Genomic DNA, 25,337 nt, shown 5'->3' with positions numbered 1-25,337 from the left:
AGCAGGGAAGCAAATAAGCCCACATGGAAGAAGCACACCAGCCTGTGTGATCATGAGGTGTTAACGGGAGCAGGCATCAAGTATCAAAAGATCCCAAACAAACAATTATATCAATATGAAAGAAGGGGGTTGGAGTGGAGACCAAAGCCCATCTGTAGATGATTGGGCATCCCCCCCCCCCCCCCCCGAGGGATTACAAGGAAGGGATTATTCAACTAAGGTGCAGAATAGCACCTGCGAAACATACATCATTTTTCTGGTTCCTGAATGTTTCCTCCCCATCATTATCAGGACCTAGTACTGCCTTAAAATCTAGCCAGATCGGAGTAAACACATTGGTGCATAAAGGAACTCTTAGTACATGGAATTCAGGACTGAAAACTTGAAAATGTGGCATTTCTAGCCTTGTCTTTTAAGTATCACCGAGTGATTGGGTGAGACTATGCAAGTAAGGTCTATGAATCACTTAGGGGTTTGATCAGCTTTGGTTGCCAATTCCCTGGCTCAGAAGCAGGAATAGAGAATCCTGTCAAGGAAGAACCACCACCAGATGCAATGTTCAAGATCCCTGCCTTAGTGGTGGAAGGACCCCTGGTAGTATGTTGGGTTATATGTTGGGCTGATAGGTGCAAGGTCAGCAGTTTGAAAGTACCAGCCACTCTGAGGGAGAAAGATAAGGCTTTCTATTCCTGTGAAGTCTCCAATCCTGTAAATATACTGTCACAGGATCCCAGAGAGGCCGTTCTGCTGTGTCCTTTAGGGTCATTATAAGTCAGAATCGACTTGACGACATTGAGTTTTATTTTGACCCTAAGTGTCAGAGGTTGAGACCACAGGCATGGAGACCCTGGGACATAGCAAAGGAGCCACATAATGACAAAACAGAAGGACTGTGCCCCTGAGATCATGGCACAGATGGTGTGGCAAATGGATTTCCTATCTCATAGAGGCAGAGGCCAAGGGGTCATGTGACTGAAGAGGCCGAGGACCAGAGAGACTTGATTGCTGACTGATAGGCACTTCAGTGATTACAAGAATATATGTTTAATGTTTTCTGATCATGCCTATGGTAACCTGTTGATTTCCCCCATAATTTTGAGTATTTGTGAGTTTTGTGTGCCCATTGCAACAGAATATTGAACCCAGAATAAAAGGTGAAGTCCTGCGGAAGCACAGTTGATGTCAATAAGGTGAAGAAGGGTGGGCGGTGGAAGCGGATGTGATCTCTGCCTCAGAGGAGGCATTAGATGTTGGGCTGGAAAGGAGTTGGATTCTCCTCCCTTGTGTAGCCAAAGGTCAGATGTGGCTTCCACACAGTTTTTGCAGTTATGTTAGGTGTCAGTTGAGCTTGGTGTCCCTTAAGACTATAGTCCTTAGTCCGTGGACTGAGTTAAAAATAAAATTAATGTGTTACTGAGCACAAAGGTGATGAATGCCCTTAAACTCATTACTTTCTCATTATTTTATGTACATCCTAGTATTTGGAGCGCACCATCGTTATTTTCATTTCTTTTATCTGTGGCAGAAATGCTGTGTAAAATGCTTATGTATGAGAAAACTTTAAGAGTTAGTAGAAAAACGCAATTAAAAGATAGCAGAATTTTTCCATTAACTCTTTGAAACCCTTTTATGTATCTCTTCTTAATTTCAATTCAGTGAGATCATCTTGGTAGTTGGACAATTCATGAATTATAACTAACCACTCAGTTATTAAACATTTTCCAGCCTCAGTCTTACTCAGAGTATCTTCCCCTATAGTCAGTCTTTGGGTGGTTATTTTTCGAGTCTTGGATAGTTCTCTAGTGTGCATTAACTGATAAATATTCAACTCAGGACTTGAGGGAGCCCTACAGAGCTAGGAAATGCCATGGTAGTTGAGCCTGGTCTCCTTCGGCTACACAAAGCAGGAATTAAAATCCATCTCCCCAGCCCAAGGCCATTGCCACAAGGCAGAGGTCAGACGTGCCCTCCCCTCGAACTTTATTAACATTATTCTGAATCCAATCATCTCTCCCTTGACACTCTACTGAGTTCAGTAATCAGTTTCAGTGGATATAGAACTCAAAGATGGGGGTTTCCAGGGAAGTAAGAGGCTATCATGAGCCCCAAATCAGAAAACATTAAAGATAACAGTAGTTTTTCTGCAACAGTTCCTCTTCCCAGCCTTGTCAGCACACGTGATTTTCTCTGTTTCTCCCCATATGGCCCCTTGGCCTCTGCTTTCTTTTGGCAAGTGTTACAGTTACTTAGAAATGATAAATGCCCAAAGAGTACCCCACTCTGCAAGCCAGCTTTCTGCTTAAGGGAACTTAGTTTCAGTCAGTCCAGTGAACCCGAAGCTCTGCCTCAAGCTGTTGCTCACGACTTCTTTACTCTTTCGTGGTCTTGGTGCTCTGTCTTCCTGTCTCTCTTGCTGGTGTCACATCATGATCTAGCACATGTTCTGCTGGTGAGTTTTTCTTTTGCTGGTCATAGAAGTGTCTCTTCCTGTTTCTGAAATGACATATTTAATTAACAGAATGCCAAAACTGACCAAACCCTGAGCCTACATCTTGTCAGTCACTGTATGGGAATTACAAAGACTGGACAGAAGAGCCATAACAAGTAATTTCATCTCACTGCAACATTTTTGGAAGTTTCTCTCTGTATTTTTCTCTGCTTTGATCTAGAGACGCTGAATGTCTTATTTGTGTTCTCCAAATTTCCAGCTTCATACAGCTGAATTTTGCCTGGTTTTATTTCTCCTGCTTTGTGTTTTGGAAACTCTCCAAGCTTTATACCATTTGTTGCTTCTCTCTGTGATCATTGTCCTTCTCGCTTTGCTTCTCATTGCTTCTCTCTGTGATCATTGTGTCTTTCCCAGTGGATGAAAAATATTTTCATACAATTAAAATGTTTTTGGTAGCTTCAGTTGGTAGCATAAATCTCAGCTTGTTACTTAAACTTGGCCAGAAATGGAAGTCCACTGGAATGATTTTAGGTGTAATTGACAGGTATGCATTTTAGATCTCTGTAGATCCTGTAAAGGGCAAGCATTAAGTAGAGGGATCATTTAGGAGCCAGTTGTGATAGTTCACATTGGAGATGATGCTGGAGAGTTAGAATTTCGTTTAAGAAGTGTTTTACTTTTCACTGCCATTGAGTTGATTCCAACTCATAGCCACCCTGTAGGACAGACTAAAACTACCCCTGTGGGTTTCTGAAACTAACTCTAAACTGGGGACCTCATCTTTGTTCCATGGAGTGGAGTAGCTGGTAATTTCAAACTGCCTACTTTGTGCCTAGTCCAACTCGTAACTCATTGTCCAACTGTGCCACTAGGAATGTTTAGGAGGGAAAATGTAATACAGAGTTTCTAAAAGGATGAGTCATAAAGTATTTATATTGCAGTTACTTGCAGTATTTGATAAAATACCCATTCTGTTGTGTACCCTTGTTTGTTTAATTTGATTATATAAGAATGAGACTTAGATATAATTATTTTAAACAAGTACATGGGTTAGTGCTTATGAACAGTAAAATCCTGGAAGAATTGATAAAGTTGTTTTTAGTAAAATCTTCATCCTTGGGTAACCTTATGTTGGAAGTATCTGGAATGCTTAGTTAAGTGAAGATTTGTGCATCATTGTCCAGACTTACTAAGATAGTTAATGTTTATTTTGCCAACCTTGCTGATAAACACATGTGGGGTTAATTGAATTGCGGAAAGATAAATGGCTCCATGAGCCTCACCTTTCTAGTTCTTCGGTCTCTTGCTTTCTGATGGTTGGAGCTGGGTGCAGCTGCCCTAGCCAGTTCCCTGCTTTAGCTGGCAAGGCTCACTTCCTGCAAGACATCCCTGAGGAGAAGCCACATGGACCTCCCCCGATACAGCCCTGGGTGCTGGAGCAGCCTTGTAGAGACCCCTGTCAGTGCTGAGATGCTTACACGTTCACTGATTCGTCTTTCCTCCTGCAGTCAATGTCGTTGCGTGGGTTTTGTGAGATGGAGGAGGACTTTGTGGATTGGTGTTGGACATATACTGTATATACTTGTGTATAAGCCAAATTTTTCTGCACAAAAAATGTGCTGGAAAACTGGGGTTCAACTTGTACGCGAGTCAGTGGTACCCCAGGGAGGTGTAACATCTTGCGGGTGATTGCCGTTCTTCCGCTGTTCATTCAAAGCCCCGCTGACACTGTAGGGCTTTGAATGTTTGTTTACTCACATCTAACCAATCAGAGCCATCCTATGATGTGGATGGTTTCGTAGTGATTCACTTATGCCGGCAGCTGAACTGGTAAGGATGTGTCTGTGGCTGCGCTCTGTCTCTCCCCTCTGGTCTCTGTGTTAATTCACATCCTGAATTTCTCACCCTAGGCTTATACTCCAATCAGTTTTTCTGGTTTCCCAGGTAATTAGGTACCTCGACTTATACTCGGGTTGGCTTATATTCGAGTATATACGGTAGGTTAATGTTGGACTTGTGCACTTGGGCAGCACTGGGTTGGGATGTTTTCTTGATGTGCATTTACCCTTCATTTAAAATTCTCCCTTATACATATGAGTTTATGTGGATTTGTTTCTCTTATGTCCCCAGACTAACACACCTAATCTAAATTTCAGGGGGAATTGAGGTAAGGGATTTCTTAGACACACTGAAATTTGAGAACTAATAAGCTAAAGTGCTTTACAGATAGCATCTCTTCTAAACTTCCCAATAACCCTGAGAGGTCCTTGGCAGGTATTATATCCCTCATTTTATAGATAAAGAGCAAGAAGCTTAGGTAGGCAAACTGACTTACTCATTGGCAAACGTTTAATTACTTATGGTAAGGAATCACACTGCTGTTATCGCACAGTAAATCTGATGCTCTTTATACTAACTGTTGACTATGTAAATAGGCCTATCTGAAATCTGCAAAAGGCATTTAAGATACTGAGCTTATAGTTAAGAACATTAAGGAAACAGATAATGTGTTTTTCTTAAGTTATACTTTGCCAGATTATTCATAGCAAGTAACTGATAAATGCAACTTTTTCGGAAAGATGTTACCATCTTTTATTATATCTTAATCTTTTGTACAACTGTCTTTGATTGTCTTTGTTCTTTTAAAATCACCTAAAGATAATTTTGCATATGTTTAATAGTTTTACTTAGAGCAACCTGGGAATGAGGCACCAAAAATGAGCCTTTAGTAGAACCTTTGAGCAATTTCTAAGTTTTTACAAGCTTAGAAATTTTTTTAGATATTCTATAATTTAGTTTACATTAAACATATCTCACAGTTTTACTATTACATAATTATGGTGTGGTTTATAACTGATATACCACTAGAACTGTTACTATTTTTCTATTACATTTTTTTAGTAGTCTTTAGAAGTTATTTCACGTGTGCCACAAAGCTGAGATTCTGTAATTTCACACAGTAGTACCAGTGTTAGACTGGGGGTTGTAGGAAAAGCAATTCTTTTCAGTGAAGATTGATTTTTGGATTGGCTTTTAGGATGGCTGAATAGTCAACGAGTTTTGTTAGTTTGTGAAAACAAGCAAGGCTCTGTAACAAGGAATAAATATGTGTTAGGAATAGACTAAATGGTTTGTTTTCTATTTTATATGCTTTTCTAGATAAAGTAGCTGAAGTTATAAATATAGCTAAATATTTCCAATAAAAATTACATTAGCTCATCATAATCTAAAGTAGTTTATCCACTCCAGAAAACATTTATCTTAAGTATGAAATTCACAGTGAGTAATAAAGCAAAAAATACAATGTAGGGATTGTAAGGGGCTGGTGTAACTTCTTTGCTTATTAGCAAATTAATGGCAACCATTAAATTTTTAAAAGAAAAATTATTTGAAACATTTAAAAATAAGTAGAGAATTATTAAAGTTAAGTATCAGTGTCATCACTAATGCTTTTAATTTTTATGTTTTGGGGAATATTCACAGCAGAATACAAATCACTCAAACAGCTTCTCAATGTGCAATTCAATGACACCAATTATCTTCTTCAAATTGTGTAGTCATTATCTGTTTACTTTTCTAAATTCTTCCTCCTTCATTGACCCGAACCCTCTGCCCCCCATATTTTCAGCTCAGTCTTTTGTGTTGTTCTGGTCATTTTAATATCCCATATACATAGTTCTGGAGTGTATTATATTGAAGCACAGTATACAAAACAGGTCATCTTTTTTTGTTTTGTTTTTCAAGGCAGGTAATCTACTAGTTAAGCTACACAATTCTTTGGCTTATACAAAATAGCAGGAAGTTTTGGATTAGGGTTTAAAGGTTATCTTAGGCCATTGGTTTGGAAGATTCAGCTAGCTTCCATGGTTCTAGACATCTGAATTCCACGAGACTTTGAAATGCTGCTCTACCTTTTATCCTCTTGACCAGAAATTTTCTGTAGAATCTGAGCAAATTCTTCTATAGAATCTGTGCTTAAGACTTTCAGTAATGGTAGCAGGATGCGTGTTTGTTGTTTTTTTTTTAATAAATAATTTTGAGTGCTCTTATAGTTCTTATCACAATCCATACATACGTCCCTTGTGTCAAGCACGTTTTTATATATGTTGCCATCCATCAGTTTCAAAGCAGTTTCTTTCTACTTGAGCTCTTGATATCAGCTCCTCATTCTCCCCACTTTCCCCTGCCTCATGAACCTTTAGTAATTTATTAAAATTTGTTTTTCATGTCTTATGTCAACTTTTGTCTCCCTTCACTTACTTTTCTGTTATTTCCTTGGAGAGGGGTTATAGGTAGATTAATGTAATCGGTTCCGCCTTTTACCCCCCACCTTTTGGTATCTCTAGTCTCATTATTGGTCCTGAGGGGTTTATCTATCCTGGATTCCCTGTTTTGTGAGCTCTATTTATACTGCTGTTTTGTTTTGTGAGCTCTTATCTGTACCCGTGTACATGCTATGGTCTAGCAAGATTTGCAAGGTAGAATTGGGATCATGATAACGGGGGGAGGAAGCATTAAAAAACTAGGGGAAAGTTGTATGTTTCATCGGTGCTACACTGCACCCGGACTGACTTGTCTCTACCTTGTGACCCTTCTGTAAGGGGATGTCCAATTGTCTACAGATGGGCTTTGGGTCTCTACTCTGCACTCCCCCTCATTCTCATTGATATGATTTTTTGGTCCTGGGTCTTAGATGCTTGATACTTGATCCCATGGACACCTTGTGCTCACACAGGCTGGTGTGATTCTTCCATGTGGGCTTTGTTGCTTCTCAGCTAGATAGATGGCCACTTGTTTATCTTCAAGCCTTTAAGACCCCAGAGGCTATATCTTTTGATAGCTAGGCACCATCAGCTTTCTTCACCACATTTGCTTATGCATCCTTTTTGTCTTCAGTGATCTTATCTGGAAGGTGAACATCTCAGAATGCCAGATATTTAGAACAAAGCATTCTTTCATTGAGGGAGTACTTGAGTAGAGGCCCAGTGCCCATTTGCTACCTTAATACTTAACATAAAAATATATGCATATAGATCTGTTTTCCTATTATATTTAGATATATTTACATATGTACGTGCCTGTATTTAAACCTCTATAAATGTCCTTTGTCTCCTAGTTATTTCCTCTATTTACTTTTACTTTCCTGTTGTCCCACTATAATGTTCGACCTTGATTGGGGTTTCAGTAATTCCTCTCAGTAACATTGCCTTTGATTAAGCCCCACCAGGCATCCTATGCCCTCCTCACCATCGAATTTAGATCACTTGTTCCTTTGCCCCTGGGTTTGTTAACACTCACTTCCTTTCCAATGCCTCCAGATCTGTGTCTCCCCCCCCCACCACAGTTCTATTGTTTTCCCCTCCAGATTGCTTATCCTACCTATCTTATCTAGATAGACATGCAGAGACAATAAAACAACAAAAGCCAAACAAAACAACAAAAGAAAACAAAACAACAAAATAGCAACAACAAAAAGACCAATGACCAAAAAAAAAAGAAAGAAAATCCTATAAATAATTCCAGGTCACATGGAAGAAGCACACGGGCCAGTGCAATCACGAGGTGCCAAGGGACCAGGTATAAGGCATCATGCAAAAAAAAAAGAGATATAAGTGTGTGTATGTATGTGTATATATGTGTATATGTATATGTGTATATATATATATCATATTAAATGAAGAGGGAAGTGCAGAGTGGAGACCCAAGGCCCAAGTGTCGGCCAATGGAGATCCCCTCATAGAGGGGTTTAGGCGAGGAGATGGGTTAATTAGGGTGCGAGATAGTACCGATGAAGAACACAGCTTTCCCCCAGATCCTGGATGCTTCCTCCCCCCAACTACCATGATCCGAATTCTACCTTGCAGGGCTGGATAGGACAGAGGCTGTACACTGGTACATATGAGGGCTGGAGGTATAGGGAATCCAGGGTGGATGATACCTTCAGGACCAAGGGTGTGAGGGACAATGCTGGGAGAGTGTAGGGTGAGTGGGTTGGAAAGGGGGAACTGATTACAAGGATCCACATGTGACCTCTTCCCTGGGAGAGGGACAGCAGAGAAGGGGGGAAGGGAGACTCCGGATAGGGCAAGATATGACAAAATAACGATGTATAAATTACCAAGGGCACATGAGGGAGGGGGGAAAGGGGAGGGAGGGAGGGGGAAAAAAAGAGGACCTGATGCAAGGGGCTTAAGTGGAGAGCAGATGCCTTGAGAATGATTGGGGCAGGGAATGTATGGATGTGCTTTATACAATTGATGTATGTGTTTGTATGGATTGTGATAAGAGTTGTATGAGTCCCTAATAAAATGTAAAAAAAGTAAAGAGGAGTAAAAAATGATTAGGGCAAAGACTGTACAGATGTGCTTTATACAATTGATGTATGTTTATGTATGAACTGTGATAAGAATTGTATGAGCCCCAATAAATTGTTTAAAAAAAATAATAATTCCAGGTCTGTTTGTTGACCTGTAGGAGTGTTTTCCAGTCATGGGGTACCACCATCGCCCCAGATCTATTTTTGAGATAGTCCCCGGTGACTTCATCGCTTTTCACCCTTTGCTGCTCTGTTGCTTGCCCATAGTGTATCACCCCAGTGTGATGGAGTCGGATAGGATACAATTCCTGCACTGTGTCTCCCCGGTTGTTCCCCAGAGTGCTTTGGGTCAGTGAGGGACATGTGTCTGTGTCTTGTGGTGGGGCCAGCCCTATGGTCCTCTCTGTGCATTGGCTCTTCTGAGCAGGAATTTTGTCCTCGGGGCTTGTTGGGCCAGTATTTTTTTATAACAGTTTTATTGTCATATAATTCATGCATCCTAGAATTCAGTCACATCAAGAGGAGTTGTACAATCATCACCACAATCAGTTTTAGAACACTTTCTTCATTCTTTTACTATTTTACTACTTTATTGTTAATGAAACTCTTCTCTGAGAAGATCAAGTTGGTTAACAACAGGATAGATCAAAGGTTTTCTTCATTTTCCATTTAGATTATTATTCTTTCTTACTGGTAGAACTTTGGCATTCTAGCAATGGCATCATAGAATATTAGCTCATTTCCCCCACAGATGTATCAGTTAAAATAACAGAGGGTTTTTAAAAAAAAATCATTTTATTGATAGCTCTTAACAGTTATCATAACATTTCATAGTTTACTCACACCAAGCAGTATTGAACAATTGCTACCACAGTCTGTTTCAAAACATTTTCTTTCTTCTTGAACTCTTTGATATCAGGTCTCCCCCCTAAAATAACTTGAGTTTTGTATAAAACTTATCATATTGAGCACTTGGATATGTTTCTCAGAGGCTAATCAACAATAAAATGCGTGTTTTTAAGATACTTATTTGTATGGCAACATCATAATTTATTTACACTCACATTTATTTATTTTTAAACTCACATTTACATTCTGTTCATTTCTGAGATGCACTAGCATCGACATTCCTCAAACTTTACAAGGAGGGAGAAGAGCCAGCATCAGCTGTAAACTGTTTCCTAGAAGGTGGAAGTTAGACATACCTCTGTTCTCCATCCTTTTTACCAATTCGGCAGCAGCTTTCTCTCCCTTAGCATTCTTTATTTCACTACAATAGCCACACAGAATTCATAGGCTGAAAGCATAATCCTGGGGTTCTTTAGGGGAAATACAGGAATACAATTCAGAATCAAGTATCAATTTACAAGAAACAAAAACAACTTAGACAACAGGCTACAGCTGTCAATTAGGACAGCTTCCAACCAAGTCAGCTTTCAGCTTCTACAAGGCTGTGTCTGCAGGTATGCAGGGTGTACAGCCGTTGTGCCTTTTATGGAGCCCTGCTCAGACAATTGTAGCTCTTTTGACTCTGCCTTCAAGTGTCAGATACAGACTACTCTGAAGCTCATCGTAGCTAGTGCCTAGGCTAGTTTTCTTTACCCATATTATCTTGAGCTGTTTTGTGCAATTTCCAGTATTACAGCACTGTCTCCTGAGTCTGAGAAGTTCTTAGTACAGAGACCCTGGGTCCATAGGATGTGCATCCCTCCCAACTCTTGATGGAAATGATGTACTTCCCCCTAATCTTTGTGGGACTGTTTTTTATAAAACTGTTCCTCCCACCAAGACCCCAAACTGAATGATCCCTATTGTAGACCACTGCTAGCTTACTTGTGTGATAAGTTTGTCCAAATCCTGCAAAATGTATTAAGAATAAAATATTAAAAGGTGAAAAAATATTAAATGTTTTAAAGTCATTTAAGAGAAATCATTAACTTTAAGCAATATAGATTTTTCTATTGTGTAGTAGGAAAGATAGGCGTTTCTGTCCGCATCTGAACTGTCACAGACTTCTGTAATGTGAGGTGTGTATTGACTGCATTGGTAGTCAAAAGGAAGATCCAAGGAGACTTTACGTTTGTAGGAGTTATTATTTAGAATTACATTTTGATAAATTAGATACTTTGAGAAGAATTAGTAATAGTTTCAGCGAATCATCTTACTCTGAAATTAGCATATATTTTATAACCAAATTTAAGGTGTTATCTGTGAAAATTATTAGAAAATGAAGTATGTTATGTAAGTATTTAAAATAATCTTTTATCCACAAACATGTGAACAGTAAAACATCCATAGTGACTGTATTGTGGTTTCCCTTTACAGATATCAAGTTGTGCTAATACAACCATATAAATAATACTTGAAGTCTCAGTATAACAAGGACATTTACAATGATGACTTATAAATGCAGACTCTTGGGAGTCAAATACTAGGCGAAACACTCATAACAAGGTAAGAAAAAATTTTCAATTAAGACCAAGTAGACATTAGCAGACATCATTGACTAGGGTTCCTTTTTTCAATGTAGCAGGCTTTTAAGAAACACGTCTGCAAGATCCTATCTATCTTAATATTGGTACAACTCAGTTGTAAGTATCAATTCTTCCAGAACAATATCAGTTGAAGATATTTTTGCCTGGTAAATATAAGCCTAAGGGGAATACAAATTATCCAAATAGGTATTATTGGGGCAGGCTAAAATTTGATAGTAATAGAATGGGCATATCTGGATAAGTTCAGAGACATATTTTTAAAGATTCTCCATTTGCTTGTAATGTACTGATTACTTTGACCTCACTGTGGAATATGTTTTCCAATGTCCATGAAAGGCTTTCGGTGCTGGGTACATTGTCAGTTGTTTTCTGTATTATAAGAAGTGTGCATTTTTAAGACAAGACTTTTTATAGAAATGTCACTGTGCTCCCTTTCCATATTAGTATAAAAGAAGTATTTTTAAGTGTTGTATTACTTGAATAATGTTATATAATTTCCTTTTTCAAAGACTTTCAAGCTATGTTTGAGAGATGTTGCATCTAGAGATATTAGCCCAGTTGTTCTTCTAGCTGCCTAAAACAGTTAATAATATTTTTATTAAGTAATAACTCTGGTTTACAAAGTATTATAATTGAGTTGATCCTTAAATTGTAATTCCTTACCAAAAATAGTATCACTTTTAGACTAGTTTTATGTTTATAATAAAGTGACAGTTTCTATTATAGATATCTTTTGCCTGGTGTTCCATGTTTCTAGATGGACACTCATAATTCAACTAGGCCAGTGGTTCTCAGCCTTCCTAATGCCACAACCCTTTAATATAGCTTCTCATGTTGTGGTGACTCCCCAGCCATAAAAATTATTTTTGTTGCTACTTCATAACCATAATTTTGCTATAAGTAATGCTAAAATTAACTAGACCGAGCATTGAATAGAATCAGAATTTAAGTTTCTGAATGTTTGCGTACTAAAAATGTTTATTGTTTTTTACCTTGTTGGGTTTCTATCTGCAGGAATAATAGAAATTACCATTTATAATTGAGTCTTGTAGCACTTAAGCATCACCGTTATTCCATATTGATGGAAGACTTGGTTGATACTTTGGTGTGGAAGGAAACTTCTGCTTTTCGAAATGCATTTATATAAATAATATAAATGATTTTTGTTGTTTAGTGCCCAATTTTGAATACTTGCAACTCCAAGTTTTGTATGCTCTTTAGAGTAAAAGTAAGAGATTATATATTTCATTGTGGGAAGTCTTTTATCAAGGGCAATTTTTGGTTCACCTAAGAAAAATTGTCTTAGAACAGACTATAGAAAGGAACTGAGTCACATTTTGACTCACACCAATGTTGAGTGGTCATAAAAGTATAGGTGTATTTCAAGTTCTTTTTGTTTTATGTTTGTTTCTAAAAGTTTTATTTCAGATTCTTAGTATCCTTTAGCTTACGTAATTACAAGCAGTTCCAAAGGTGTCACTATAAATATTTTATTACTTTTCGCATATCCTCTGTTATAGGAGTAAATCTGTAAGTGTAAGTGGACCTTCTTTAATTCTTTCTCTTTTTTAACTTTATTTTAAAGACATGGATTTAAGAGGTTCTAGTCTTCTTCATGGCAGAAGCTGAAACCCTGATGCTTAAGCTTTTTTTAGATCATAGCTCCAACTCCTTCAGGATATAGAGAAAAGAGATATTTCCACAATGAATAGATCTTTGGTTGTACAGGTAAGTCATTTAGTTTTGTGAAAATCCCTATAGTTTCAAGTGTGGCGGGGGGCACTTGTTAACTTTCTGTACTTCATCCTCTACGTGGATGTACTTTATCCTTTGCTGGCTGTTAATAGGAGTGTGAAGCTATTCGGCATGGCTTAGGAAATGAAATATTTTCCTACTCTTTTTCCTAGCAACAAGTTAAATGCAGAAACTGAGTACATTGTGATCTTTAGTCTTTATACCTACTTTTGCACCCTACATAATTTTCACTAACTGGACATTATTAAATTCTTAAATTTCTTTTTAAAACTATGTATTCATGTATTGCTGTGTATCTGTCATTCTTAAAAGGAAGAAGAGATCTTTTAAAAAGAGAGTAAATAATATAAATTCCCAGATTTCAAAGAGGCTAATATTAACCTTAAATTGAATAGCATAGGTGGGTTCCCAGGTTTCACTCTTCTACTTTTAACCTTATGGATATTGTCATTCCACAGATGAAATAATGTTTAAAAATGCATGACAAGGATAACTTAGTATTTTTAAGTGTTTGGGTTGAACCTACCAAACAGTGAGCGATAATATGCTTTATATTCTAGACAACTAGAAAAAGTATGTTGGTGACACTTCCCAGTTACTCTTGCTCATTTTTTCCTTTCACTTAGGCATTTTACATGATTATATAACATATATCATGACCATTTCCTAAACATTATTCACTTTAAATATTATATTTCAGTTAGAACATTGTTGTTAGTAGATGATTGCCTATTCCTTGATTCTAATTTTTATCATCTCACTTTAGTATTTGTTGTAGGAATAAAAGGTTGCAGGCAGTGTCTTTAAAATGTCTTTTTGAGTTTTTTTTTTCACTAGTAAGTAATAACGAGCTTTATTAAGTGGGCTATTTTAGCATAGTATTTATTATTCCTTTTAGTTTTTATAGATGGAGTTATGCAGATATTATCACAGGAGCTGGGAATGTACTATATTTTGGAACGTAGTATAGTTTAAAATTGTTTCAGAATCCTGCAGATTTGTGGTTAAAATAGAGTCACATTTTGGGTAGGGAAGCTAGCAGTAAATACATGAGTGGAATATATGGAATTCTAGGTTGAATTTGGTTTTAATATGAATGGACAGATCTGCCTCCAATACATGACAATTTACTAAGGTGGAGTGTGAAGGAAGGGAGTCTGTCCCATTCTTGTGTATGATCACTCTTTTTTCTGTATTCTAGAAAGTTTTTATTGTTTGTTGATGGATAGCATGTAGTAAACACTTCAGTCTAGTTAATTGGTTGGGTTTTGCCAATAAAAATATATTAGCTAATGGTTTCCCTTACTTCCCTTAAAGCTAGAATGATTAAATTTCTAGTTCCAAATGGGTGCTCACCTAAGTTTTCACATGCTCCCTGCTTAGTTAATTAGCAGGAGGTTTTTAGTTTGTTACCTTAGCATCTTGGTATTTGGAAGGAAAATAATTTTGTGCTCCCAACCTCTTGACTAGATTTCTTCAGTAATTGTTTTATGCAACTAAAATGGGATAAACAACTACTGTAAAAATAATGCTTTGCCAACCACGACAAACATTGCTGAGGCCTAGTTAAGATCTTTTTGATCATTGCGTTTTAGACTTTATTAGGTAGCTATAGAAATTATATATCTTTACATATGCCAATCCAAAATAGAAAAGATATAGAAGAAAAGGTTAGAATAAAAAACTAAGAATTAAATTATTTTAATACCAATCTTTATAATTTTAACCAGTTCAATAATTTTCAGTGTATGCAATATCGTCATTTCAGGAAAAGAGTTTTAAATAGTCCTTTATTTGCTACTTCCTTAGCCAAAAGGATCATAGCTTTATTTAAATTTTATTATTATTAGGACCAAATAAGGAATTAAAAAGTATGCCAGTGATATGGCTAATTTAGTTGGTAACTTAATTAATGTATTTATTAGAATGCTTAGGTATAGTGGCCTTACTTTCCACATTTTTAAATGTATATAGAAGTCACCTAGGAATTTGCTTACAGAAGATGCTCATGATACTGTCTTTGAGAGCACACTGTGAGTTGCAAGAATTTGAGGTATCAAAAGGGTCTTTGTTAGTAAAGAGGTTAATTTTAAATATGACCCACAAGCACAGAACTTGAGAACTGTAAAACTTTGGCTTTGTAGTGGTCAATTGGATTAAAAAGCAGTTTGAGGTAGCAAAAGAAACAAGAGGTTTAATATTTTAATTACTGAAAGGATGAAATAAAATAGGCTATTTTAGTATTATGTAGTAGTATATATAATATAATACAAACAGAATTTTTTTACAAACAATTTGTAAGTATTTCTGGGTACTACTACTTGATTTATTTCATCCAACTTAACCTCTCTGTAGAAAATTTATACAACAAGGTAGAGATTTTGCTCTTACTCAGATTTGCAGAAGTGCCTATTATTAGAATTAAAATAGTTTGAGGTTGATATTACCTTAATTGATATTACATTTTAGAAAGTAAAAAATAACCAAGTATTTTTGTATATTTGTATAATATTATTTTGACAGTCTTATTTTTGATCCATATATCTGAATTATGAGTATAATTAAATAACAAAGATGTACATTGTTTTCTTTATACATTTAAATTAATATTTAAAGACCTATAACCGTTCAGTTTGAGATCTCTAGACATGAGCACCAAAGGAAATGGAATTTAATGCTTTTGAAACATCACTCAAAGTTTAACTTGAATTTTGGCAAAAGTAGAAATTCATGAGAAATGTTTGTTACCAGTGAATAAAAGTAATAGACTGTAATTTTGATGACAAGATTTTTGTGAAAGACAGTTTCATTTAGTTCCTCAACTAAATACCACAATATTAAGAGATTATTGTAAAAAAATGTTCTTAAGTTTTAGTGTCTGTGCTGCTAAAGCGAGCACTGTTCTTAAGTTTTGATCAGTATCCCTTACATATTATTCACTTGGTTGCTTTGGAATGCCCTAGAGCCAGATGTTCTTCAGAGCTCGTTGTGTGTGTCATGTAAGGATAACATTTTTGTTAATTTTTTGAAAATATGCTATATCATGTAACAATTCAACCATCTTACATATTTTACAAGACACAGTGGTTCTTTCTCTTTTTTTGGTTCTTTCTTTTTTTAATGTAATATTCTGCTTTGTCTTCTCTAATTCTTCATAATCTTTCTACTGTTAGATACTTTAAGGTGAGGCAAAGGGGAAACTGATTTGAGGTGAGGGTTGGAATGACATTTGGAGGATTATGTTTTAAAAGGGAGGCTATGGAAAAGATTACTAATTGGCAGGGGGCGGTGGGGCTGGGAGGGTACTGTGAAGCTTCACACTACTTAACCTCTGTCTTAGCATCCTGCATCCATTCTAAGTTAAGCAGAGAAGTAGTAAAGCACGTAAGAGAGCTCAATAGAAGAGGAGCAGGGAGTGTTAATAGTTCCTTTATTCCTTTGGAATATGTCATTCAAAAAGTTTATCCAAATGAATCAGGTCACCTTTTCTATTTTCTTTCCATTTTTGCCTTAGAAACACCAAGCATCCACACCAGAAAATCTACTTATGTCCCAAATCACTCATTAAAATAATTGAATGCATGGACACACAGAGTTGAAAAAGGATGGGTGGAGTTACATGTGTCATCAAAGTTTAAATATTTGCTTTAGAGACCTTGTTCCCATCTTTTATCCTCTTTAGAATCCTTCCTCTTGCTTGCTGATTTATAGCTCCATTTGACTGATTAAGGAGACTTGGCTTTGCTCTGTTTTGTTTTCCAATTCAAACTGGGTTCCTCTACTTATTTACAAAAAAATTCCACTGCAACAACAAAAAAAATTTTACTGTTGCATGGTATGTTGTGTAGGGATTTTCTCTGAAACTCACTTAAGTAAGAATGAATTAAGCAATGTACCTTCCTACCTTTCAGGAATATTCTGGGGATAAAATGAAAAAGAAAAAGAAGGGATGATTTCTGTAATACTGCTATTACATGAACTCAAGATTATTGGTTACAATGGAGACGTGACCCCATCTTTTTTAGCACTACATGCTCAGGTGTCTGAGAGGCAGCGGAACCGTTAGGCAGGTTTAGAGGGCTGCCTTCACTTGCACCGCTTCACTAATCCTTTACAGCGCTACCGCTTCCAGCTGTGTGGTCTTAGAGCTTGTCCACTGTCTGTCTGCTTCCCATTTTGGATGTAGGGTTGGGAAAGTACTTTTCTGGGTTCTTTTGAGACTTACAGTGAGTCATGATATGCAAAGCACATAGAATGGTTCCTGGAATATAATTACATGCCAAGTAACTGTTAGCTGTTACCAATATCACTATATGACATGTTAGTAAAAGAAATTATACAATAGAATATTAATATTGACTATACTTGGCTTAAAAAGTTAGAACTTTGTACTTTTGCTTTAGATATATTAACTATTACCTTTTTCTCATTATTTTGTTTACGTTTTTGAAGGTTTCCCAATGAGTGGATCATGATGACCGTATTGTAGGGACTTGCCATAGTATGGCTGCTTCCCGATCTACTCGTGTTACAAGATCAACAGTGGGGTTAAACGGCTTGGATGAATCTTTTTGTGGTAGAACTTTAAGGAATCGTAGCATTGCTCACCCTGAAGAAGTTTCTTCTCATTCTCAAGTAAGATCAAGATCACCAAAGAAGAGACCAGAGCCTGTGCAGATTCAGAAAGGCAATAATAATGGAAGAACCACTGATGTAAAACAGCAGAGTACTCGAGAATCATGGGTAAGCCCTAGGAAACGAGGGCTTTCTTCTTCAGAAAAGGATAACATAGAAAGGCAGACTGTAGAAAATTGTGAGCGAAGGCAAACAGAACCCGTTTCTCCAGTTTTAAAACGAATAAAGCGTTGCCTTAGATCTGAAGCACCAAACAGTTCAGAAGAAGACTCACCTATAAAATCAGACAAGGAGTCAGGAGAACCGAGGAACACCGTAGTGGACAATGATGCAGATTTTCAAGGGACTAAAAGAGCTTGTCGATGTCTTATACTGGATGATTGTGAGAAAAGGGAAATTAAAAAGGTGAATATCGTTGAGGAAGGGCCACTTAAATCTGCAGTAGTGGAAGAAATCACAAACTTTTTGGCTGTCAATGGTGTTGATGACAGTGATTCGGCTGTTACAAACTGTGATGACTGTCAGCCTGATGGCAGTACTAAACAAAATAGCACTGGTTCCTGTGTATTGCAGGAAAAATCAGTAGCTGAAAATGGGGATTTGGATACCCAGACTTCAATATTCCTTGATAGGAAGGAGGACAGTTTTATAGACCATAACGTGCCTTGCACAAATTCAGAAGTGCAGGCCAAGTTGGAGGACCACAAACTAGTAACTGCCTGCCTGCCTGTGGAACATATTAATCAGCTGACTATTGAGCCAGCTAAAGGGCCCTTTTCTGAAATTCACTCATCTTTAAGGGATTCTGAGGAAGAAGTAGATGTGGTGGGAGATAGCAGTGCCTCAAAAGAGCGGTGTCACGAAAACACCACTAACATCCTGGATACTGATCTTGAGAGAGTGCAAGTCTCTGGAGAATCAGAACAATCTTCTGTGCTAGACTGTATTTCAGCTCACATGATGTCTTTGTCAGAACCTCAAGAACATCGATATACTCTGAGAACTTCACCACGAAGGGCAGCCCCCACCAAAGGTAGTCCCAGTAAAAACAGTTCTCCTTGCAGAGAAAATGGACAATTTGAGGAGAATAATCTTAGTCCTAATGAAGCAAACCCAGCGATTAGTGGTAATATAAGTGAGTCTCACATTGATCCTGAAGAAATTTCTCGGAATGAAAAAAGGATATGTTGTGACTCTGAAAACTATGGAAATGAAGGACTAAGTAAACCACCTTCAGAGGCAAGGCTGAATGTTGGACCTTTGTCATCTGCCAAAGAGAGTGCCAATCAGCATATTACAGAAGAGGAAGATGATGATCCTGATGTTTATTACTTTGAATCAGATCATGTGGCACTGAAACACAACAAAGAGTATGTGTAAATATGGTAACCATGAATTCTGCTTTGTTTTTTATTCCCAAGTTTTCTGTATCTATTTGTAGCATTTTTAGTATAGGTAAAATTAAGGCTTTAGCCAAAATTTTAGGTTTCAGTGATTTTCCCAACTCTTAAAACAAAAACCTTCAAAAGAGAAAAGCTTTAAAACCCACCTTATTCTCTTCCTGCATAGCAATCTTTTTTGAATAGTTCTGACATTTCATGTCTTAATTAAAATAGAAGTGGCATGTGGAAACCTAATATATTTTTACTTTAAAACAAAGTTTTATAGAAGTTTTTAAAATCTTATATTTATTTCTTAATCAGAGTTTTTTATTTTTAAAAATGTGCCTTATACATTGTTTTGGGCTTTTACTTAAAGAAGTAAATGCCCTTGTTAACAGGAAGACAGTTAGTTTCATTTTTTTTTTATACCCCCCCACCCCCGACAGTTAGTTTTATGTGGTAATTAACATTAGCAGTAGTTAGTGTGTTTAGTTTTTGTGAAGCATTTGGCAGCTTTTCCTGATGCTGAATACAAGAGGAAATTTTAAATAACACCATTTCTTAATCTTTACCATAAAGACACTTTAGATTAAGAATTCTTGGTGCAAAATTCTCAGTTTTGTTAGAGTGCTTTTAAAGTATTCTGGGCAGTACTACAAACGAATTGGAGATAATTATGAAGTTAAGTAATCTAGAGAAGGAGTGTAACGTTGCCATTATAAATATGATCAGTAACAGACATATGATCACCTTTGTTAGTTCTACAGACTAAGCTTTTGAATCAGTACATCACTGTTACATGATGTAGGTTATATAAAAATGTCTTGCTTTGAGAGTTATGTGATAACTGTCAGATCTTGTTATGTATCAGATCAGTGCATCAGATGTTGATTGTGAGACATAACCCTTTGCCAAGCATTAGATTCCATATGCTAATAAGATGGCTTTTCAGTATAGGTTTGTGCTCGAAATTTTCCTTTGTTTTCTTCTTTTTAGATAGTTTTTCAGTGTTGAGATTAATAGTAATTTTTCTACAGTATTTTATAAAATAGTTTCAGTGTAAACAAGCATTTTCAGGTTTGATCTATCAAAACAACTGTTAGATGACGTTTTTTGGTTTTCTTTTTAAGTTAAAAACAACTTAAAATCTCCTCTATATAATACCTCTTTCACAGTAACATTGATAAAGTACAGGCTTAAGGGAGTGGACTACGTGTATATATACATGTACATGCACATATGTATGTATCTATATAGCTAGATATGTGTTGAAGAAATTCTAAGTACTTGACTGTGAATTTTTACAAAATATTCTGTGCTTTGTTTGTGTCCCCCCAACCCTTTTTTTTGAGTGGGAAAAGATATTCTTAAAACGTGGCTAGTTAATTGTTATTCATTGAAAACATTTCCGTAATTCGTTATAGGCTGCTTTTTTGTGAACAATCGTGATGTGATTCTGAAAGGTTGATGTTCTTTTGAATAAAGCATTTATCTAGAGATAGTGGCCATTAACCTTTAAAAGTCATTGTGTTCCATATTTTATAATCCTTTGGGGCTGAGAATTATACAGTTTCATGGTTTCCCTAAGGGTATACATAATACTTGGGAATTTGAGTGCTGGTTGCCTTGTTTGGACAGTTACTGGGTGACTATATTGGGTCACCCAATTATTATTGGGTGACTTTCTACTTCCATAAAGAGTTATTTAGAGTCATGGAAACCCACAGGGGCAATTCTGCCCTATCCTATAGAGTCTCTATGAGTCAGAATTGACTTGTTGACAGTAAGTTTGGTATTTTGAGTTTTGGATAAAAGAAATCATATGTTTTACTCCAAAACACTTGACGATAACAACTTTTGAGACTCCAATTTTTTACATTTCACTTTAAAAATTTTAATCCCTAAAGGAAACAAATGGGGAGAAATGAAGTGGAGGGAGTGACTTGGTGAACAGCTTGATAAGCTTAAGGGAAATTTGAAGTGAGTGTTTGATTACGGTATTAGATGTAACCTATTTTGTTCAAAATCCTTGTCTTTTCTCTGGGATCTCTATTCCTGTACCAGTATTTGAGCCAAGAATTAGTTGGATATAATGTTTTATTCATGTTGTCATCTTTAAGAAAGCACTGCCATATCAGTGTAGTGCTTTCCAAGCTCAAGTAAATTTCTGGCAGTTTGAAAATTCTGTTCAAAGACCCTGGAAGTAGCTACTTTGCTGCTCTGAGACATGCAAGGAGCCTTGGGGGCAGCCCGTGCGGAGCACTGGGGCTGCTAATTACAAAGCCACAGTTCAAGAGAGCCAACTGCCCTGTGGTAGGAAGATGCAGTTGTCTTTTGCTACAAAGAATTACAGTCTGGGGAGTCCTATGGAAGAGTTCTCTATCCTATAAGGTTACTTGAGTTTGAATTGAGTGAACAGTTGTGTACATATTACATACCACCAACTTCTTTTCCCCCTCTTGTCCTAGAAAAGTTATCTAGATAATTGTCTTTTGAAACTGAGAAATAGGCATAGCCTAAAATTGCATACCCTAAAAGTATCTCCACTAGTAGGTAACAAGTATATCCTGGTAGCCAATCTTTTTTGTTTTTTTGGTAGCCAATCTTAAAAATAGATTATTATTAGAAAATGTTGAGTAGGGCATAGATCCTTATTTAGAACCAAGGGGAGATCAGTTTGATTGTTTTGTTTATTCCATTTGAGTTGAAACTTATCTCTTCGCTAACATTGACTGTGTAATAAGAATCTTTGTATTCTTAGCTGTCAGCCTATAATGTATCCATCTTGTTTGCGCGAGTATCAGATAGAAGTTTATCTGAAGGACCCCTAGTGGCATAGTAGGTCAAGCTTCCAGCTGAAACCTGAGCAGTTCTTATCTGTGAGAGAAATAGTAGAACGTTTGCTCCCATAACAATCTGCAGTCTCATAAGAGAGCTGTTCTCCTGTGTTCCTTAGGGTTGCTATGAGTCTGAATTGAATTGATGGTTTTAATTATATGTGAGTGAAAAGATACTGTGAGGAAAGAGTTCATCTGTAGACAATCTGCCTGCATTTTATTTTTTACATCTCTAGATGCCATCTTCTTTTTCTTAAAATCTACAATGTGCTTTCATATATTTTTCCAAAGGGATAATACTACTCTGAGGAAAGGACTATAGAGTACCTTTTTCCTAGGAAGATTCATCCATGGATTATTTTATCTGCAGTGCCTCAAAGATTAAAGGGTGGGAATTAAAAAGAAATACATGGTATTTCACAGCTTCCTCGTCTTGCTCTTGCTGTTTGGCAATTAACTTGCTGTTTATTTTGAATCAGAAGTGCTAAAACTTATATATTAAATGTTTAAGTTCTGTTTTGGAGGGGAGTGAATGTGGAAGATTAAAATTCTGGATTTCAATCTTCATAGCGTTGCTTGGAACCACAGCAAGTCATTGGAAAATAAATTTTCAGATAAAACTGTGGTTTGGCCAAGCATTTTCATTGTGCAAAAACACCAATTATATATAAAGAGCCACAAGGATCTTTGCTATGGATTGTAACTTTTCATGAACAGATTGGAGGGTTATGTGGACAGCATAAGAGGCATTGTACAACTTTTGATTCCTAATGTATTATTAATTACATGTTTTACATTATTGGTTTAAGATAGTATGCTGAGTTACAGGTAGAGTTGGGATCAGATCTGTGGTCTTCAAATTCCTAGTCTGGAGTTTTTTGAACTACACTTGCTTACTTCATCCTCTGAGGGCTAATTCCCTAAGCTTGGCTTCCTACCATGAGACCCCTCATGGAATAGAGTCATGATCCTCAATTTCAAGAACTCTGTACCCTGAGTTACACTTTATTCTCGTAGTCATGGTTTTTTTATTACCTATCATAGAATCAATTTCATAGGTAAGTAACCTTTTTATTTACTAAATAAAATATTTTCATGTGTATTGCTTTAAAAAATACCATGTTACTGTGTTTGCAGAAAAATTGGATGTATAAACAGGTGAAGTAAAATGATAGTGGTGTAATCTGACTTCAAATAGAGCATTTGAAAACACTTGTTTGGGGCTTTTAGCGCGCATTTAGATATATGAGTATAGATAGGTAGATAGATGGATAGATAGATAGACAGAATATCTGCATTCCTCCCTAGCTCATTGTAAAAACTGTGGAATAGTAGGTAGGTTGGCACCTGTAGTTTGTCATAAAAGAGGGGGTTGGGGATGAAACTGCTGTTGTATAAAATACGTCTTTGTAAATGGAGTACTCAGAACATTCAATGTATCCTTTGTTTTTTCTTTTGAAAACTTGCATATTTTATTTCAACCAGTAAATGGTTTCTAAGGGTGATTCTTTGCTGTGGTATTTTTACCCAAAAATAATTTAACCTTTGCTTTCCAATTCAGGAGCATTTTTTGCAGAGAGAGATTGTGTGGTGATACTTTTTTTGCTTCACCATGTAGGTAGTTTTCCTTAGGTTAAATGGTTTTGTGCTACTCTGCTTTCTATTTCCACATGATTTGTCTTTCTGTTCTATTTTTAATATCTAAAGATTTAAAACCAAAACACCCTTGAAGTAAGGTCAGAATGGGGATGAGATTATAAGGTATTACATTGTAACCTAACTACATCTGCCGCACTTGACCTACAATGCTCTCTGTCGGAAAGTAAAGCTCTTCGCACCCTTAGATTCGCTGGTGGAGGGATTCAGCAGAAGCTTAATCCATGTGGGGATGCTATAAATGGATTTTTGGTTTCCACTGTCATCCATAGTCTTCTACAAACTTGATGTCCAAAATTTAAGTTCTGATACCTTTCCCACCTTCTGGTTTGTATTATATTGTTTACAGTCCCTGAATCACACAGACTGCTGTGCTTCATCCCCGTGGATTTAGTTGATGCCTCACTTAGATGGCTGCTTATTTGAAGACAGGCCTTTAAAACCTCAGACGCTGGTTCTTTTTGATGGTAGCTCACTACCGCCTCATTTTTCTTCTCTGATTTGGCTTAGTTTAAATTAGACAATGACCAAACTGGCCAATTCCCTCATTAGGATTTCATACACTTTGTTGCATGGTACCATCCCCAGTTTGTTGTATGTCTTATAGCAATCTGTCCAATCCCTTTGGTGGGTAACAAGCACCTCACATTTGTATAGTCCTACCCAGTCTTTTGGTAGGAGGTTCCCAAGTTGATGAGTCAAAGCAAAACCAAACTCATTGCTCTGGAGGAGATTCCAGCTCTTAGTGACCCTAAAGGACAGAGCAGGATAGAATTGCTCCCATGGGTTTCCAAGTCTGTATGTCTTTACAGAGTAGAACATCTCATCTTTTCCCCTCAGTATTATTTAAATACTTTATTTAGTATTATTAAATTTTTTATTAGCAGTAATACTGGGATTTGTTCCCAAGTTTCTGATTTTTAAAATAAAATTACTAATTTGTGATCAGATGTTTACTATTTATTAAAAACTATGTGTCAGATTCTGTACTTAATATGGCTCTCTTATTGAAGATTTTCTGTACAGACTAATACTCAGCTTTCTCTGTATATATTCATAATTTTGAAAACATGTTATAAATAGCTGAAAATAGGAAGACTTGTTTTGGGTTATATTATTATAAATTATAGCAGACAATTAGCTTAACTGATTTGTAGTTTAGCTGTGAGGCATGTTATATAGGTAATTTAGCTGTGAGATATGCTACCTGTAAGTATAATAAGTTGTCACTAGAAGTTATTAGATTGTCTCTATTGTATGAAATTGTGTAGTTGCAGTATTGTAATAGAAGGTGTACTCTTTAGATGTCATAGTAGGTTATTTTGTAGAAGAGGCTAAAATTTTGGAGAAGAAAAGATTTGCATCTTGTTCTGATTGGTAGTCTGGATTGTTCCTAGGAGGTGATTGTGTAATGCTTGAAAAAATTGACAGTAATATAGTTATCTTTGGCTTTCTAGTTAAGAAGGAAAAACTCAAGAATTCTAGTGCATAGATTTAGAAAAGCAGGCACCATGTTTAGTTTTTTTGTGATGGTAGAGAAGGGGCTTTTTCCTTTTTGAAAGTCATGAGATCTGCTACTTAAAAAATGTACTGACTTTCAAATTTCTCTCTGAAGTCTTTGAAAGTGCAGGTATTTAAATTCAGTGATTAGTACAAAAACTTTTTTTATCCCTCATAAAAACAAATACTAACATCCAATGGCTTCTGACTCTGTAACCCTATAGGATCAAGTAGTACTGTTCATCAGGGCTCTCAAGACTAAAGCTTTTCAAGGACAGAGTGCCTTCTCTGTGGACTTTCCTGTAGGTTCTT

The 25,337-nt window shown here is 36.6% G+C and overlaps 1 protein-coding gene across 6 annotated transcripts in view; it reads left to right on the top strand.

The window, feature by feature from the left end:
- ZZZ3 (zinc finger ZZ-type containing 3) overlaps window positions 1–25,337 on the top strand; it is an 85,794-nt gene that overhangs the window by 20,079 nt on the left and 40,378 nt on the right. For all 6 annotated transcript variants that reach the window (XM_075557423.1, XM_075557401.1, XM_075557415.1 and 3 more), the window contains 3 exons: window positions 11,091–11,219; window positions 12,846–12,988; window positions 17,468–19,020. In XM_075557423.1, coding sequence (XP_075413538.1) covers window positions 17,519–19,020 — 1,502 coding nt within the window. In that variant the 5' untranslated portion in view covers window positions 11,091–11,219; window positions 12,846–12,988; window positions 17,468–17,518. The remainder of the gene's footprint in view (window positions 1–11,090; window positions 11,220–12,845; window positions 12,989–17,467; window positions 19,021–25,337) is intronic.

This window comes from Tenrec ecaudatus, chromosome 1, assembly GCF_050624435.1.
Source record: "Tenrec ecaudatus isolate mTenEca1 chromosome 1, mTenEca1.hap1, whole genome shotgun sequence".
In the NCBI taxonomy this organism is placed as follows: domain Eukaryota; kingdom Metazoa; phylum Chordata; class Mammalia; order Afrosoricida; family Tenrecidae; genus Tenrec; species Tenrec ecaudatus.
This window is presented reverse-complemented; position numbering and strand designations above follow the sequence as displayed.